The sequence below is a fragment of the Mustelus asterias genome, chromosome 5, assembly GCF_964213995.1.
Source record: "Mustelus asterias chromosome 5, sMusAst1.hap1.1, whole genome shotgun sequence".
In the NCBI taxonomy this organism is placed as follows: Eukaryota; Metazoa; Chordata; class Chondrichthyes; order Carcharhiniformes; family Triakidae; genus Mustelus; species Mustelus asterias.
Genome location: NC_135805.1, coordinates 94,735,924 through 94,755,011, shown reverse-complemented (window position 1 = coordinate 94,755,011; position 19,088 = coordinate 94,735,924). Strand labels below are relative to the sequence as shown.

The 19,088-nt window shown below is 41.2% G+C and overlaps 1 protein-coding gene across 1 annotated transcript in view; it reads left to right on the top strand.

Moving 5' to 3' along the window:
- Positions 1-18,738, top strand: part of hs1bp3 (HCLS1 binding protein 3) — a 101,258-nt gene extending 82,520 nt beyond the window's left edge. Inside the window, exons 5-7 of the mRNA XM_078213071.1 lie at positions 4,157-4,305; positions 11,526-11,664; positions 15,344-18,738. Of these exons, the coding sequence (XP_078069197.1) occupies positions 4,157-4,305; positions 11,526-11,664; positions 15,344-15,608 (553 nt within the window). The 3' untranslated portion in view covers positions 15,609-18,738. The remainder of the gene's footprint in view (positions 1-4,156; positions 4,306-11,525; positions 11,665-15,343) is intronic.
- Positions 18,739-19,088: the final 350 nt, after the last annotated feature.

Here is a 19,088-nt window from a genome sequence, read left to right as displayed (position 1 = left end):
TGATTGGGACTAGGACACTACCCTGACTCTTGTCTCTCACATTAAGATCATGTCTGTGAGCAGATAACAGGCTTATGAGGGAAATCAAGTTTTTGAGACCTGAGTGAACAGGATACATTCTGAATCAGTGAGATATATGGATTGGAAAATAAACAGTGAAAGGACAAAGAATGAGGGTAAATTAAAGTGGGTAGATTTAGTGTCTGTGTGAATATGTGTGTGGCACACCTATTAATTTTCAATGTCAGAGGTTGATTGGTAATAAGTAACAATTATCGCTTAGTTAAACGACACTGAAGCTTGCGCTTAGTCGCGATCAATATCTGCAGCAAACTTACTTTACATCTACATACAAATACGGTAGCGTTTCACTTTCAATGCCTATTAATGGTGAAGCAGATAGCAAAAACTCTTTCACAAAGCTAACAATGGTGCAACTTGGGCATCAACCTTTTGGATATTCTTATTTTACCATGCATTCCCCTTGCCTGAAATTTATACAACCTCTCTGTATAACGGATGGCAAGTGCCATTAATCTCACCATTACTTTCAAAATCTAGCCAATTAAAGGAAACTGCATCATCCATAAAGTGACTTTGAATGAAAATCGCTGTGCAATTAAAAGCATGATGTGGAGATGCCGGCGTTGGACTGGGGTAAACACAGTAAGAAGTTTAACAACACCAGGTTAAAGGACTTTAACCTGGTGTTGTTAAACTTCTTACTACAATTAAAAGCAGACAGCCGTGATCATGATGAAAACAGCTTGTACATAATTTTTGCAATGGAACAGCAGGAGCTGACAACTCCATTTGCTATTTCTAAGGAGACAAGAAAGAGCTTATAGGACAGGAGAAGGATAAAATGATAAAATTAAGAAGAAAATTCACTGCGTAGCAGAAAATAGATGGTTATTAATGAAGGAAAAGTGATCATAGTTGTGAACAGAGTAACCTTCAGGTGTACTGTTTCTTATTTATCTCTCTAAATAATAACCTGTACCTTGAGGGAAAATCCATAAGAGAACTATCTACTTTTGTTGAAGATCCTTCATTGAAGATGTCTTCGGATAAATCTTGTGACAGTTGGAAATAATAGTATTTTGGAAGTATATGAAAAGACTTGTGATAAGGAGAGACTACTGCCATCTATTTAAATCCCTCTTAGCCCTTCTCCGTCCTATCTTTCTAAACCCCTTTAGCCCAATAAATCACTCCTCCCAAACTCTCTCCTCTTCCGGACACTGGCTTCTTGTATATCTTTCCATAACTCTGTCTTTCCTTCACCTTTACCACATTGCGGCCCTGTCAATTAGCTCTACATTCTGGCTCTTCATTGCAGTAGGAGGGTGTTTTGGTGGAGCAAGAGTTAATTTATGATTGACAAAATGTACTGCCCACAATCAGACCTCATAGTGAGACACAAACAACCTCACACCATTCACTTCCTCCTTTTTTAATATCCTCCTTTATAAAACCTTATTTTGACCAAGCCTTTGATAAACTTAATGGGCGGGATTTTACAGCCTCGCTTGTCCCGAAACTGTAAAATCTTGCCTGAGATCAACGGACCTTTCCATTGTCCACCTGTCGCCCACTCCGATCCCGTGGTGGGTGGGACGGTAAAATTCCAGCCAATATCTCCTTTATCTCGGTGTCTATTCGTGTTTGATCACACGCCTGTGAAGCATTTTGCCAATGTTTTTTCCAATTTGCAGGCGTTCTATAAATACAAGTTATTGCCACCAAATGGTGTTTCAAGCATGCCCTGGAAAAGGTGACCTAAAAACATGACTCTTAATGATTCCAAATATAAACAAAACAAATTAGAAGGAAATATTTGAGAAGCTTGAGCTCAAAATATTTAGAAACAAGAGATTCTTATTAAAATATTAAATAGTATAAATAAAACCAACCTGGAATCCTACTTCAGGATAAATCAGGCCAGCTGTACAAACGTTTATACATTAATGAAAATAACTAAGTTCAAACAAGTATTGGAGAAAATTGAGCCTTCAGCGTTTCCCCACTGCTGCGAGTGTGGGATGTGTCTCCTGCCCATGAATCTGTAGTGACCCTGAGTCCATCTCAGATCTGGATGACATGATCATTTGTATTTGCCAGTAGCCGAAATTGATATTGTGGATCCCTCTCTGTAGGCAATGGCCAAAGTTATGTTGGGGACAAAGATGATATAACTCATGTAATGCCTGGCTGATATCAAACTGATCCACTTCCTTAAAAAAAAAGCAAAACACTGCAGACGGTGGAGACAAAGTTCTGGAAATACTCAGCCGGTTTGGCAGCATCTATGGAGAAAGAAACCGCGTCAATGCTTTAAGTCAAATATGGCTAATTTCAGAGAAGACTCCTCCTTGTTCGGATGTCAGAACTGGGCGGGGGAAGAGTTGGAGGATTAGTGATTTGCAGTGAATGTGTTTATGTCCAGTAAACCTGGCCCCAAAATGCATACGCAATCCAATCATGCCTGAGCTACATAGAAATATGGAAAATAGGAGTAGGAGGAGGTCATTCAGCCCTTCAAGCCTGCTCCACCATTCATTATGATCATGGCTGATCAACCAACTCAATAGCCTGATCCTACCTTTCCCCCATATCCTTTGATCCCCTTCGCCTCAAGTACTTGAGAAACATTAATAGGAGTTTTTACACACTGCTTCTTTACAGGCCCAAAAATGTTTGGAGCCGAGTCTTTATTCCATGATGAACATTTGGCAGGATTTCAAAATGCGTTGTGCAATAGGCTAGTTGAATTGGAGCACTGGTTGGGTGAGTTATAATGGGTTAATTAGTCTTTTGCTCATTCTCTTTATTTTCTCTCATGATGCTTTTCGCCAGCCTGGATGTGTTACATTTTCCATCCTCTCCACCCATATTATGTCCACACTGCGACTTGGACCCTGGTCCCTCGAATTGACAAAGATCCACAGAGGCAATGGAGAGTCACTGATCCATTGGCTGAAATGGAACATGAAATGAGAGAATGCAGTTGACAGAAATATGCAATTGAAGTCTTCCCAACCTATGAGTATTGCCGATCCTTGAAGGAACAGAATATTTTTATTAACAACTTCTATTTTAAATGGCCGGTTGTTGGTTAGGTTGCAATATTAATTTTATCACCAAAACTGAGAAATAATGTTACTGCACCATAAGGCTTGTAGATGTTGGAGTTGGGCTGTTTGATATCACTAATTTCCAGCATGACTCACTGGTGTAAGTCTCACTTTGAGTCAGAAGCTCGTTGATTCAAGCTCCACTCCAGAAATCTCAGCTGACACGTCAGTGTGGTACTGAGGGAGTGCTGCTGTCCTCCTCTATCTGGAATAAAGCAAAAGCACCATTCTGAGACTTTTTCTTGGTCACCTTGTCGGATCCTCCCAACCCCCTATTCTCTTAACATGTACCATTTCTTAGGAGGAGGGCAGAGATGACTTAAGAGGAAGAAATAAATGAGTAGTAGTGTCCCACCCATAATTAGACCAGGAAGGTGACTCCACCCAGCAGGGCCTTTGCTGGGCAGGGTTTCTCGTCTGACTCAGCTGAACCTAAAAGACTAAAAATAATTTACTTCAATCTTTAAATCGTCTTGGCTCCTTTCCCCATTCCCTCCCAATAGAGTGGAACTGTATTCATCAAATGTACAATTTACGCAATCACCATATAGTTTAGATGCACAATGCTTTGTTGGAATAAATGCAGACAGTGAGCTTAAAGACCAGAAAATAGAATTTAATAAAAAGATAGAAAAACAAAGATGCTCCTAAACAAAAAAAAAATTATGGGGACAAAAGTTTGAAAGTTGTTGATTATCCAATAATGAGGCATTAATAATTGTGAGCAACTGTTGTTGCAGTGAATTTATACATTTGTAATGTTTTATGATCTATAATTGTGGTTTATTATTTCACGTGAGTTTAATATTCTGACTTTTCTAATATTTGAATCAAATTAGTCTTTTGTAAAACAGCTGGTCGATTTCATTACGTTGGGTCTCCTTTGGAGATGTTGCAATTAACGGACTGCTTTTTCTAAAATTAAACATTGTAAAGGCATTTTTTTATTTTTTTGAGCGGGGGGGGGGCTTTGCCCTTTAATGACCTGGTTCCTTAATAATCCTTGTATTTGTTTTCAGCTATAAATTGAAGAATACTGAATCCTCGAACCAGGAGACTAAACTGAAGCTGACACTTTTCGATGAGGAAGTGGATGATGATGCTGACATTTTTGAACCAGTGAAAAGTTTCACCAAGTCAGCCACTAAGAAATCCTCTTTCAATGATGGTAAGTATTCACTATTAGAAACTAATAGCCGGTTGCACTAACTCCAGTAAAATTAACTTTTTTTTCTTTCAAGATGTAAGCAACCCTGACCAGGCAGTATTTACGGTCCATTCCTGTTGTCTACAGAAGTGTAACAATCAACCTGGAGTCCTATACAGACCTAATTGGGTCGGGGTGTCATATTGCTCTTCCTGAACATTGTTAGTGTGATTTGTTATAATTTCCATCTTATTGATAGAATTTGAGCCCAGAACTTGTTTTCTTTATACTATTTTGGTTGGTTTAATATGGAAAACAATTGTGAGACACTCTTTAATTGACAGAAGGAAAATAGATATTGTCCCAGGTGTGACAGTATCAATTGCTTTTATCTCTCCTTGCTACTCTCAGCAAAGGTGATTCAGTATATATTATGCCTTCGATTTTGGTAAGAATAAGTTCTTTCAAGTGAAGGTATTATGTTGTTTTGGTAAATTAAATGTCAGTAAAGGAATGCTTTACTTTGTAGGTTTTCAGTTTGGTTATCTTTTAAGGAAATTTTGCCCTGAATTTCCATGGGAATCCCTGGCATAGGCATAGATCGGCAGAATGTCTGTAGAAATGGCTATTTTCAACTGTTTGCATTGGTTTCTTGGTGATTCTGTCCAAGATGCAACAGCAGTTTATAAGATCGTAAGAAATAGGAGAAAGAGAAGTCCATTCCTCTCGTTGAGCCTGCTCCATTATTCGATAAGATCATGGTTGACCTGGTTTCCTGTCTGTCCCCATAAACCCTAACTCCCTTGTTAATCAAAAAAATCAGTGTGACTCAGCCTTGAATATATTCAATGATCCAGCCTCTGCTGCTCTCTGTGGAAAGAATTCCAAAGTCTGACCTTCTGAGAAAAGAAACTCCTCCTCCTCTCAGTCAGAAATGAAAGACCCCTTAATGTTCAACTCTGTCCCTAGTTACATGAGAACTAGGAGCTGGAGTAGGCGGTCCAGACCCTCGAGCTTGCTCCATCATTCAATACAATCATGGCTGATCTAATCTTAGCCTCATCATCACCTTCCTGCCCGTTCCCCATAACCCTTCATCCCGCTATTAATTGTAAAAACTTTGTCTATCTTTTCAAATTTGTTTAGTTTCTGGAATCTCTCTGGGGTAGAGAATTTCACAGAATCACAGCCCTTGTGAGTGAAATAATTCTTTTCTGTTTTAAATCTGCCACCCCTTAGCTTAAAGCTAATTCGAGATTTCCCCACAAGAGGACACATCCTCTCAATATCTACCAGTCAAGATCCCTCAGAACCTTATACCTTTCAAGAAGATCACCTCTCATTCTTCTAAACTCCAATGAGTATAGACCCAACCTGCTCAACCTTTCCTCATAAGACAATGTCTTCATCCCTGGAATCAGTCGAGTGAACCTTCTCGGAACCGCTTCTGATGCAGGTGTATTCCTCCTCAAGGAGATCAAAACTGTATGCATGTTGTCTCCCCCATGCCATGCACAACTGTAGCAAGACTTCCCTAATTTTATACTCTTAAAAGGTTAAAGTTGCCATAGTCCCAGATGACCATAGGCTGACTGGTGATTTAACCTGAGGATCAACACACCTCGGGCGAGGGGCAAGGTTGAGAAGGCAGGGCCTTCATGAATAACTTAGTGGATACGGGAATTGAACCGGCGCTGTTGACGTCGCTCTGCATCATAAACCAGTCGTCCAGCCAACTAAGCTAACCGATCCTCCCATACTCTATCCGCACTTGCAATAAACAGTAACGTTCCATTTGCTTTCCTAATTGCCTGCTGCATCAGCATGCTGATATTAAAGGATAAAGAACAATACAGCACAGGAACAGGCGCTTCGGCCCTCCAAGCCCATGCCGCTCCCTGGTCCAAACTAGACCATTCTTTTGTATCCCTCCATTCCCACTCCGTTCATGTGGCTACCTAGATAAGTCTTAAACGTTCCCAGTGTGTCCGCCTCCACCACCTTGCCCGGCAGCGCATTCCAGGCCCCCACCACCCTCTGTGTAAAATACATCCTTCTGATATCCGTGTTAAACCCCCCCCCCCCCCTTCACCTTGAACCTATGACCCCTCGTGAACGCCACCACCGACCTGGGAAAAAGCTTCCCACCGCTCACCCTATCTATGCCTTTCATAATTTTATACACCTCTATTAGGTCACCCCTCATCCTCCGTCTTTCCAGTGAGAACAACCCCAATTTACCCAATGTCTCCTCATAACTAAGCCCTTCCATACCAGGCAACATCCTGGTAAACCTCCTCTGCACTCTCTCTAAAGCCTCCACGTCCTTCTGGTAGTGTGGCGACCAAAACTGGGCGCGGTATTCCAAATGCGGCCGAACCAACGTTCTATACAACTGCAACACCAGACCCCAACTTTTATACTCTCTGCCCCGTCTTATAAAGGCAAGCATGCCATATGCCTTATTCACTACCTTCTCCACCTGTGACGTCACCTTCAAGGATCTGTGGACTTGCACATCCAGGTCCCTCTGTGTATCTACACCCTTTATGGTTCTGCCATTTATTGTATAGCTCCCCCCTACATTAGTTCTACCAAAATGCATCACTTCGCATTTATCTGGATTGAACTCCATCTGCCATTTCTTTGCCCAAATTTCCAGCCTATCTATGTCCTTCTGTAGCCTCTGACAATGTTCCTCACTATCTGCAAGTCCAGCCATTTTCGTGTCGTCCGCAAACTTACTGATCACCCCAGTTACACCTTCTTCCAGATTGTTTATATAAATCACAAATAGCAGAGGTCCCAATACAGAGCCCTGCGGAACACCACTAGTCACAGGCCTCCAGCCGGAAAAAAACCCTTCCACTACCATCCTCTGTCTTCTGTGACCAAGCCAGTTCTCCACCCATCTAGCCCTCCCCCTTTATCCTATGAGATCCAACCTTTTTCACCAACCTACCATGAGGGACTTTGTCAAACGCTTTACTAAAGTCCATATAGACGACATCCACGGCTCTTCCCTCATCAACCATTCTTGTCACTTCTTCAAAAAACTCCACCAGGTTAGTGAGGCATGACCTCCCTCTCACAAAACCATGCTGACTATCATTAATGAGTTTATTCCTTTCTAAATGCGCATACATCCTATCTCTAAGCATCCTCTCCAACAACTTCCCTACCACGGACGTCAAGCTCACCGACCTATAATTTCCCGAGTTATCCTTCCTACCCTTCTTAAATAACGGGACCACATTAGCTATCCTCCAAACCTCTGGGACCTCACCTGTGTCCAGTGACGAGACAAAGATTTGCGTCAGAGGCCCAGCGATTTCATCTCTCGTCTCCCTGAGCAGCCTTGGATAGATTCCATCAGCCCCTGGGGATTTGTCAGTCTTTATATTCCCTAAAAAACCTAACACTTCCTCCCTTGTAATGGATATTTTCTCTAACGGGTCAACACTCCCCTCCGAGACACTCCCAGTCAACACATCCCTCTCCTTTGTGAATACCAACGCAAAGTATTCATTTAGGATCTCCCCTACTTCTTTGGGCTCTAAGCATAATTCCCCACTTTTGTCCCTGAGAGGTCCGATTTTTTCCCTGACAACCCTTTTGTTCCTAACGTATGAATAAAATGCCTTAGGATTCTCCTTAATCCTGTCTGCCAAGGACATTTCGTGACCCCTTTTTTGCCCTTCTAATTCCTCGTTTGAGTTCTTTCCTACTTTCTTTGTATTCCTCCAGAGCTCCCTCCATTTTTAGCTGCCTGGACCTAACGTATGCCTCTCTCTTCTTTTTGACCAATCCCTCAATTTCCCTGGTTATCCACGGGTCTCGAATCCTACCCTTCCTATCCTTTTTTACAGGCACATGCCTATCCTGCAGTCCTAACAACTGTTCCTTAAAAGACTCCCACATGCCAGATGTGGATTTATCCTCAAACAGCCTCTCCCAATCAACAGCTGCCAATTTCTGCCTAATCCCACTAAAGTTAGCCTTCCCCCAATCCAACACCTTACCCTAGGGACACCACTCATCCTTTTCCATCACTATCCTAAAGCTAACAGAATTGTGGTCACTATTTGCCACATGTTCCCCTACTGAAACTTTGAAGACCTGACCGGGCTCATTCCCCAGTACTAGGTCCAGTATAGCCCCCTCTCTAGTCGGGCTATCTACATATTGTTCCAAAGAACCTTCCTGTACGCATTTTACAAATTCCTCCCCATTCAGACTCCCAGCCCTACGCGATTTCCAGTCTATACCAGGGAAATTGAAGTCTCCCACTACAACAACCCTATTTTTCCTGCACCTATCCATTATCTCCTGACTTATCCGTTCTTCCACTGCACTTGGGCTGTTGGGGGCCTGTAGTATTGATGCACCATTGATTCACGCAAAGACTAGATGTTGCAAAACAACAGGCTTTTATTAACGAGAACAGAAGCACTCCCAAACCGATGGCTAACCTGAACTGAGGCAAAAGGGGCGGAGAGCAGCCACCTTTATACCCCGAGGAGGGCGGAGCCCCGGATTGAGGCAGCAGGAGCATGCCCAGGCATATCCCATATACAGACAATATTACAGTGGTTCACCACAAGTATACCCCCAACATAGTGACTGCGCCCTTCCTGTTTCTGAGCTCCACCCACAGTGACTCGTTACACAACCCCTCTGAATTGTCCTCCCTCTGCACCGCTGTAATATGCTCTCTAACTAATACTGCTACTCCCCCACCTCTTTTGGCCCCTCCTCTGTCTCGCCTAAAACACTTGTACCCCGGAATATTCAGTTGCCAGTCCTGTCCCTCTTTCAACCAAGTCTCTGTCACCGCAACCACATCCAAATTCCTCGTAAGCATTAAGGCCCTAAGTTTGTCTGTCTTACCTGCTATGCTCCTTGCATTGAAGTAGATGTGCTTCATGTACAAGGACACTTGACCCTTTTGTCTTTCAGCATTCTGCAGTTTCTCTCCATTTAAGTAATATTCTGTTTTTCTATTCTCCGTTCCATTACATTATGCTTATTTGCCGTGTGTTGAATTAGATTATGGTTTATTTTACTGTTTGATATAGTATATTATTTCAGCTCGCATTGTCTGTCTATAAATTGCAGTAGGCAGGATCAGATGAATGCTTAAGAATTTGTACTATATTCAAACCAAAAAACTGAAATAAAAGATAGTGTGGGGAAAAACGCAGTAGACCAGGTAGCAACTGGGAGAGAGGAACACAGTTCACATTTCAAGTTTTTCAGGAGTTAGGTTCAGCAATGTATACACAAGTCGAGAGGCAGTGAAAGAGCAAATAGGGAGGAAAAAACAAAGGGAAAGTCTGGGGTAGAAGATTGGAGTGATTTCAATGATAAAAGGGATAATGGTGCAATACAAAATGAGTGGTAATGGGATAAGTAAAGAAGCCAAAAATGGATCTAGTAAATTTCAACCAACAGGATCATTACCAGAACTGACACTCAGGAAAAAGCTGTGGTTATGGTCAGCAATTGTTGAACTCTTGATTCTAGAAGGGTGTAAAGTGCTGATTCAAAAATGCTGTTTGGAATGGCTACAGTCAGAGTAGGTTGGAGAATTAAACTGAGAAGCAAGCTCAGGTTCATACTTGAGCCCTAAAGTTGGGGCAATTTTATCAATCAGAAAAATGGGCAGAACAAAGACTAATTTCTTTCTCCAATTGTCTTCCAGACATCCCACAGCTAAATTAAATTATTTAAAGTGTAGGCACTGTCACAAGCAGCAGCCAACTTGGTACTTAGCAAAGTACCACAGCCAGAATGTGCTTTTTGGTGTTAGTCGAGGAGTAAATATTGATGAGAAAAACCTTTGAATAATACCATGAGTTATTTTGTTATCCTTCTGAAAAGGCAGATGAACTTCTGTTTAATATCTTATCCATTAACCTTCAACAGTGCAGTATTTCCTTTGAACTGCACTGAAATGTAAATCGAGGTTGTACTTAAATCCCAAAAACTGGATCTGAGCCTTTGATCTTCTGACTCGAGTAAATGCTGCTACTGAATCAAGCTGGCACTGTGTTATCCTAAGCCACGCCCATGTGTTTGATTAAAACCCATTTGTGTATGCTACTTTGGTATTTGCCTTCAGTTCTTTATTTCCAGTACAAAACCTACAATCTGTTACAATATAACTGCAGTTAAAATATATCTGCAGGCAAGGAGTATATTTTGAAGAGACATTTTGTACACATTACAGCACTGTGTTCCATTCTTAACATGTGTAAAGCAAATTAGCAGAGATACACAAAATCTCTTGAAGCTTGTTATAATAATCAGGTTGAATGTAACAAGCCGCAGCTGGTGAATAGATCTCTAATCATGAACCTTTTTCTAAAATTGTGCTTGAATCTTCTTTTTCAATCTGCAATTTGGTCAGTTTGACATAGAGGGAAGAGATGTTGATAAACTAGCTGTGTGCCCATGTTCTTTTTGTATCACCTTTTAAAGGCAAACTCATGGCTGTTTTTTAAAAATGTTTTACTCCATCCTTAAAGTTACAAAGCCAATGCTCAGTGTGGACCGGGCAAACCCAAATCCTTGCTTGCTCCAAAAAACAAATTAAAAATCCAATTGAATCCAATTCAAGGTCCCCATAAAAGAGACACACAATATCCAAGCTGACAAGCTGAGGCATTGTACCCAATATTGGGCTCAATCTGACACTTGAACTTAACCAAAAGGCCGACATTAAAACTTTTTATTTTACAGATAGTTGGTCCAATCTTACAAAAACTACAGCTTCAAGATGTTATTTTGAAACTATTCTGTGCTGATGATAAAGCAATTCCTGTTCATTTATTCATTGTACTAACTGAATCATATACTTCTGCTTTTTCTTAATATGATTTTTTAGTAATTGATGGCCTGAACTAGGGATGGGTGATAAATGCTTGTGTAGCTAGCAATGCCCACTTCCTATAAATGAATAAAAATATTTCTATTCCATCATTTTGGAAAGCTCACTATTTACAGGAATGGGTTTCACTTTTTCCAATGGATATCATAATGCAGATAGGTTCATGATTCACTTGGGGCACTTTGCAAATAGGACCAAGGTTTGGTCATAGGAAATACATTGCTTGCCTAGAGAAGCTAACTATCATATGGACCACAAGCGGGGAATTCAGGGACTGGCCAAATTGTAAAAAAAAAATGCATGTTGGGAAGTGATAACTTATCCATTAACATGAACTCTCATTCTGTAGCTGCTTTCAGATTGTTCGAGGACCCAGACTTGGGTGAAACTAACCAAACAGGTGTTCCTTCATTACATCCAGCTGCCTATGACTTTAAAGGTGATGCTATGAATCTAAGCCTTGATGAAGACACTGAAGATTTGTTCAGGTATTTATTAGTTCACAGGGTAGCCACCTCTCTGACAAGTGAGTAGGGTTTTGGAAATGCTTTGCATCTTTAGATATTCCCAGCGACAACTCTCACAAGCAGTTAATGTCTTCCACTGGCCATACTATCCTAATTCTATGATCCTGTAACTCAGGCACGTCACATTAGGATCAAAATCCTGGAACTCAATTCCTAGCAGCACTGTGGATGTACGTACAGCACATGGACTGCAGCGGTTCAGGAAGGCAGCTCACCATCACCTTCTCAAGGGCAATTAGGGATGGGCAATAAATGCTGGCCTAATCAGCCAACACACACGCAGTAATTTTATTTAAAAAGGATCCTTCGTGATCAAAGTTAGATCCAGTCCAAGTTGACTGCAAGCTGACTGAAAAACACAGTGGTGAGCAGAATTTTATAGGCCACTGCCAATGTATTTGGAGACATGGAGTGGGTGAGTGTGAGGAAGGCCCACCCACCCTGCCTCCAGTTGGTCACCCCGCTCAGGACTCTGATGACAAGATCGAGGACTGCCAATCTTTTCCACATGGGCTTCCACCTCCCCAAACTCGCCATCAAAACCACCCCCACACCCCAGGCCTATGTTCCCATCTCTGCTGTGAGAATCCCATTCTTACCTCCACCCTAGCCCCGATACTGAGAATGTGGGACAAAAACTGAAAATGCTGGAAAATCTCAGCAGGTCTGACAGCATCTGTGGAGAGAGAATAGAGCCAACGTTTCGAGTCTGGGTGACCCTTCGTCCGAGCTGAGAATGTGGGGACTGTTTAAAGTTAATTTATTAGTGTCACAAGTAAGGTTTACATTAACACTGCAATGAAGTTACTGTGAAATTCCCCTAGTCGCCACAATCCGGCGCCTGTTCGGGTCAATGCACCTAACCAGCATGTCTTTCAGAATGCGGGAGGAAACCGGAGCACCCGGAGGAAACCCACGCAGACACGGGGAGAATGTGCAAACTCCACACAGTCAGTGCCCAAGCCGGGAATTGAACCCAGGTCCCTGGCACTGCGAAGCAGCAGTGCTAACCACTGTGCTACCGTGCCACCCCTGTTCCCGGTGGTGCTGCTGGGATACAAAGCTGCTGGCCAATCCGATTAACCGGATCCTTAGCCTGTGTACCCCACTAACTCCTGGGATTGCTGGGTAGGAAACATTATCATCCATTAAATTCTGCCTAGTGTTACTCAATGAACCTTACTCTGTCTTCTTTCAATTCTATTCTTGGCCAATTACCCTGTCACTTTTGTGGGCTGGCTAAGACATTTTTTTCAACATTTCCTTTCTTCATAAACAACTTCTAATTGCAAAAACTTGTCACCTGCATTTTAGCTGCCAGCACTGGATCCATGCGTTGCTCCTGTATTTTCTGTTCTATCTTCTACAATATTTCAGAAATAAATTGATAAATCGCATTTTAAAGGCTTTTCTTGCACAAGGGGCACAAATCACCTCCCCGAAATGTTAGGGAGCCAAGGATCTAGTGAGAGGACAGAATTGAAGGAAATCCGTATTGGTAAGAAAATAGTGCTGGTGAAATTAATGAGGATAAAAGGCTGCCAAATCACCAGAGCCTGATAATCTGCACCCCTTAGTATTAAAGGGGGTGGATCTGGAAATAGTGAATGTATTGGTAGTCATCTTCCAAAATTCTAAATATTCTGGAGCAGTTCCTATAGATTGGAAGGTGACAAATGCAACCCCAGTATTTGGAAAGGGAGGACAAGAGAAAAAAGGACGAATTACAGACCAGTTAACCTGACATCAGTGGCGGACAAGATGCTAGAGTTTATTATAAAATATGTGTTCTGGATTTCTACTGCCCTGCCCACCCCCCTGAATCAGAGCGGGCAAAGGGCGGACAACAGAAATGTCCATTGACCTTGAGCAGGAATTTCCTTAAGCGAGACTGTAAAATCCCACCTTCAGTAACAGAACGTTTGGAAAGTATTGACAGGATTGGATAAAACCAGCATGGGTTTATGAAAGGCAAATCATGTTTAACAAATCTACTGAAGTTTTTTTGAGGGTGTAACTATTGCAAAGATATCGTTCATTAACCTTATTCATCTCATTAAATAATGTTTTGTTTTGGAAATTTGGGAGAGAGTTTGTGTTTTTGTATTTCATGGGATGCCAGCATCTCCGGCAAGGCTTGTACTTGTTGCTCATCACCACTTGCACTTGGCAAGGTGGTGGTGAGCTGTCTTCTTGAACTACTATAGTTCATCTGGTGTAGATCCACCCATAGTGCTATTAGGGTGGAAATTCCAGGATATTGACCCAGCGACAGTAAAAGAATGGCAATATAGATTGGAACATAAACATTGAACTAGTGCTTCAGAAGTTTGACATCTTTCTAGTCAAATATCTCCAAAAGATCCAGGCACCATAACTAAGCCAACCCTTGAATCACATTATCTGCATAATTCTTAAAAGGAAATAGCATATGATCAATTGTTTGATTTGATTTATTATTGTCACATGTAATAGCATACAGTGAAAAGTATTGTTTCTTGCGCGCTATACAGACAGAGCATACCGTTCATAGAGAAGGAAATGAGTGTGTGCAGAATGTAGTATTATAGTCATAGCTAGGGTGTAGAGAAAGATCAACTTAATGCAGGGTAGGTCCATCCCATAGTCTGATGGCAGCTGGGAAGAAGCTGTTCTAGAATTGCCCCTTAGTGTCCTGAGATGTGTAGGTAAGAGGGATTTAGCGGGTAAATGTGTAGGGATATGGGGGTAGGGCCTGGATGGGATTGTGGTCGGTGCAGACTCGATGGGCCAGATGGCTTCTTTCTGCACTGTAGGGTTTCTATGATTCTATGAGGGAGAACCAGTAGATGTGGTGCATTTGGACTTTCGGAATACTTTTGGTTATGTCCCTCATAAAAGGTTAGTGGGCAAAATTAAATCACACGGAATTGGGGATATTCTCTGCTGAGAACACAATGCCTGTTTATAACTGCAGTTTTGAATCTGGGGTCAAGAGTCACTCTCAGAATGGAAGCAGTAATTTAAAAAATGAAATACTGGATGTGGTGTACTGATTTCTACAGGAAATCTGCTCCTGCACTAGTTGAAACTCCCATTGTGTCAAGTATATTATGCTCCAGTATGAATTTCACAAACCAAAACATTTTTGTTGCAAATAAGTTGCCTTCATTTTAAAGCTTGTTTGCTCAATGTTTTACACATTTACTGAGCCACATTGGGATTTTGTTATTTCCTTCAAAACAGAATAGGAATGTTTTCATTATTTTGTTAACTCACTCACTAATATGTGACTTGCATTCATTGTTTTCTTTAAAAAAAACAAGGACTGTTTGCATTGGTTTAGGAGCACATATCATTGTCACCTTGCCATGACACATGACAGCATCTGACTAAATCTGTACTTTAGAGTCTGCCCATCAACCACGTTGCAGTTTGGTGATCACATGCCACTTACCTAGTTGAAATGCTGTTGATAAAATCTGACTAGCTTCCAACTGTGACATGATTTAAATGACTTGTATATTCCTCAGTATTTCTGATCGTAAAGATATCAGTTGGAAGTTGGACATTCCATGTTTTTAAAAGAAAGTATACAACTGATGTCAAACAATTGGTCATATCATTAATGGTGTACACTTTGTGCTGTTAATATTTTCAGAGTTGAAGATGACTTGGATAAATTATTGAAGCTGAGTGCCAGCAATAAAACCGTGCCAGCCAGGCCAGCCGTGCCAGCCAGGCCAGCCGTGCCAGCCAAACCAACTGTGCCTAAAAAGTCAACCTTGTCGTCTGAAATGGGAAACAGTCCTGCAGCAGAATGTGGTCCCCTTAAAAGTACTGTGGCTGACATGGATGAACTGGATATTCTGAAATACATTCAAGAGAACGAGGCATTGAGTAGTGACACACTCGATCTGTTTTGAGCAGATCCTCCAGTAATACCGCACCGTTTGTGGTAATCTTGGTTACCCACCAGCAAACCATTATAAACTCAATGTATTAAAATATTTTAGAGTGTTCAATTGCACTCCTAGATATGAATGGAAGAGATTCAATTGAAAGTGCTTTTTTTTATGTTTTTCACGCAAGAGTCATTGAGCTATTGAAATTTATGAAGTAGAAACGTAAGGGAATAAATTTTGAATCGCCACTCAGTTATTACCTGATCCACCGAGTGCATGGATCAAAACATTGGAGGCAAGATAGCGGATATTTTTCTTTTTTCCCTAATCCGTGGTCATAGTGGCCAGCTCCATGCCCTGGGTAAGTATTTGGAAAATCAAACATTTAAATAGGCAATGTATGTAGCTGGGATACTGAAGAAGGTTGAATTGGATTGTAACTCAAAAGGAAGAAAACTGGCATATGAGCAGAATGTTTTATTTATCAAATTAACACATTTCTTGTTCTTACAAGAAATTCCTGGTGTCAAAAGTCCTTACAAGTATATCCCTTTAAGAAACTGATACAAGTGGCAGGGCTTTTATTTTTGTTCTGTGCCTCATTTCCTTAAAGGTTGTTTTTACAGAACCACCAGAAGGCGATGCTATGTTTTTTTTAACTAATAGCATTACGTACTAAGCATATGTACTTGGACTTACTGATCATAATCCAGAAGGAATTCACTGTTTTCACTTGGTATTGGATGCAGTACTCAAACTTAGTTTTCTGATTAATTAATGTATTGTTTCTACAAGCTACTTATCTATAGTTTGATTGTAAATCAGGTGTTGCATCTTCTCTCATGTGCTGAGACTGGTGCAGTTGCGCATAGAGTTCTGTATCAGTTGACCTGGACAAATATCCATGCTGTCTTCAGTCCTGGCTGTCAATCTGGATTATTCGGCAGCAATTGGGCACTGAATTTTGGGGTTATTTACGTCAAAACCAGAAATGATTACTTTGCAGCATGGAAATGTATGTATCTGTTTGTTGACGAGAGCCTGTGGCTAAGTCATTGTTCTAATCCTGGGTCTCCAGTCCATTATATTAAGTGGACAAGCTATTATATACAGCAAGACAACAGGAGACTCTCACATGAGGCTAAAATGTATGCATTACCCTTTTGCCTCTACCTCCAAAGGTTTCCATTTGCAACTTTCCATATCACTTCAGTTTCCATTCTGTTCCTCATGCAAATTTTACCACTCATTTTGCACTCGTGTTTGTGGCTGAACAGCACATTTAGGTTTTCTCGGGTGTTCATAACAACCACCGCAGGTGTTCCAGTTAATTTAATGTTGAGGATTTAGTTACCGAATCAGTCAAAGATGTCATGATAACCGGTGCTTTACGCCAGCTCTCTGCGCACTGGAGAAATGATGCATCGAGTAGCAGCTATTAAAGTCTGGGAGCAGCAGTGGGGATGCAAACCTGGCTGAAACTGGATCAAGGACTGGAAAATATTGCTAAAGCTGGGGTTGCCTTTGGGTTATATACCAGTATCTGTTATTAATTATTTCTGACCAGCAGTAACTGCGACATTTATTGTAATATGGCTTCATCTGAGATTTCATTTCAGCTACAAGGAAATTCTACCAAGTATATATGATATAAATGTATATAATATAGTACTATACCATATATTGGGATCCTACTTCACTGCCAAGTGTACAGTATTTTTTGAAAAAGCTTTCATATATGAAAACAGAATTTGATTAATAATTGCATGAGAATTTGATAGTTAACTTGTTCAGTGTTCACAGTAAGAAGGCATTTCAGGAGTCTAATAAAGCCTTTTCTGTCTGTCGATGTAAATAGGAGTATTGTATGATTTCCTGATGGTTTGGCATGTTTTACTGCGCAGAAAATATCCTCATTTTGTTCTGGTCTGTGCTGAGTCACCTGATCTTAGCCGGATGAAAGCAAGGGCATTACAACCACCCTCACCACCTGCATTGAGAGGTTAATAAGACATGTAATCTCTCTTGCACACACAGTCTCCTGTCCCCTCTCCTCCTTCACTATACCTTGCACCTTTTCACCATAAACTGTTGCAATGTCACACGCATGAACGTAGGTTGAAGAAGTGACTGGGATTATCTCAGTAAAGATTCAATTCTTCAGAAGAGAAAGAAAACACATCACGAATGAAAAAGGCTTTTATGAAATGTAATGACTCTCTTGATGTTCTGAAAAGATGCATTAGTTTCCAAATTCTTAAATATGGTTTAAACTTTGCTCATAGAGAGATTACTTTAGTAATTATAGTTTTAAATATAAAAGTAATGCTGAGTGTTAATATGTCATCTGGCATTCAAAAGAATATGATGTGCCAACTAAGCTGATCGTTTCACAGCCACTAACTACAAGGATCAGTAGTAACTCGAACAAAGACTACTTGCTAGACGTCAGAGTAAATATAGTGAGAGCAGACGTATGTAGTCAAGTCTTTTCGTCTGTTTTGGTGCAGCTTTCTCTCTTTCCACAAGCTCACTAACAGACAATGGGCCTATGGATCTGTGAAGTAAGAGTTTCTGCACTAACTTGTATTTCTTTTGCATGCATGTAGACAGGGAGCATAGAAAGTCATTCTAAATTAGTATATCCTATTGTTATCTCCTAGCCATAACAGGAGATGGGTTGAGAATTGACTGACTGCTCTCTGTGGATGGAGGCAAAGGCACTAAAGCTGCTTTTATATTGTCCCGGTGCCAATAGTTTCTGTTATTAGATTGTGCAGCCAGAAATACAGCCAAAGGAAATGGCCAGTTTTGTTACGGTGGGCGGCTCGGCAAATGTTTTGGGAGTTCTCCTTTCCCAGTCACCAACCTTAATTATTGACTGCACTCGTACAGTAAGTGTTTGTGTTTATTTAACATTTTTCTGACTCTTGTGATGGCTTAGTAAGAGGGTTCTGATTCATGTGAAAATAAACATGTGCCGTCAGGTTCGATGATGTGGGGTAGGGAGCTGATGGGCACATGGTGATGTAGCTAATTCACTGGTCTTGTTGTAGCAATACCTGACAATTTTGTTGAATGTAACTGAAAATCTAATGCAGCTTGTAAACTTAAATTTTGCACCAATTAAAGGCACAAAAAAGTACTGGTCTGATGACATTTCATAGAATCATTGAATCCCTATAGTGCAGGAGGAGGCCATTCGGCCCATTGAGTCTGCACCGACCACAATCCCACAAAAGGCCCTATTCCCGAAACCCATAACATATTTACCCTGCTAATCGCCCTGGCACTAGGGTCAATTTATCATGGCCGATCAATCAAACCCGCAGATCTTTGGAGTGTGGGAGGAAACCGGAGCACCCGGGGAAACCCACGCAGAGAATGTACAACCTCCACACAGACAGTGACCAACGCCGGAATTGAACCTGGGTCCCTGGCACTGGTGGCAGCAGTTCTAACCACTGTGCCACCATGCTGCCATTTAAGTATTCAATGAAT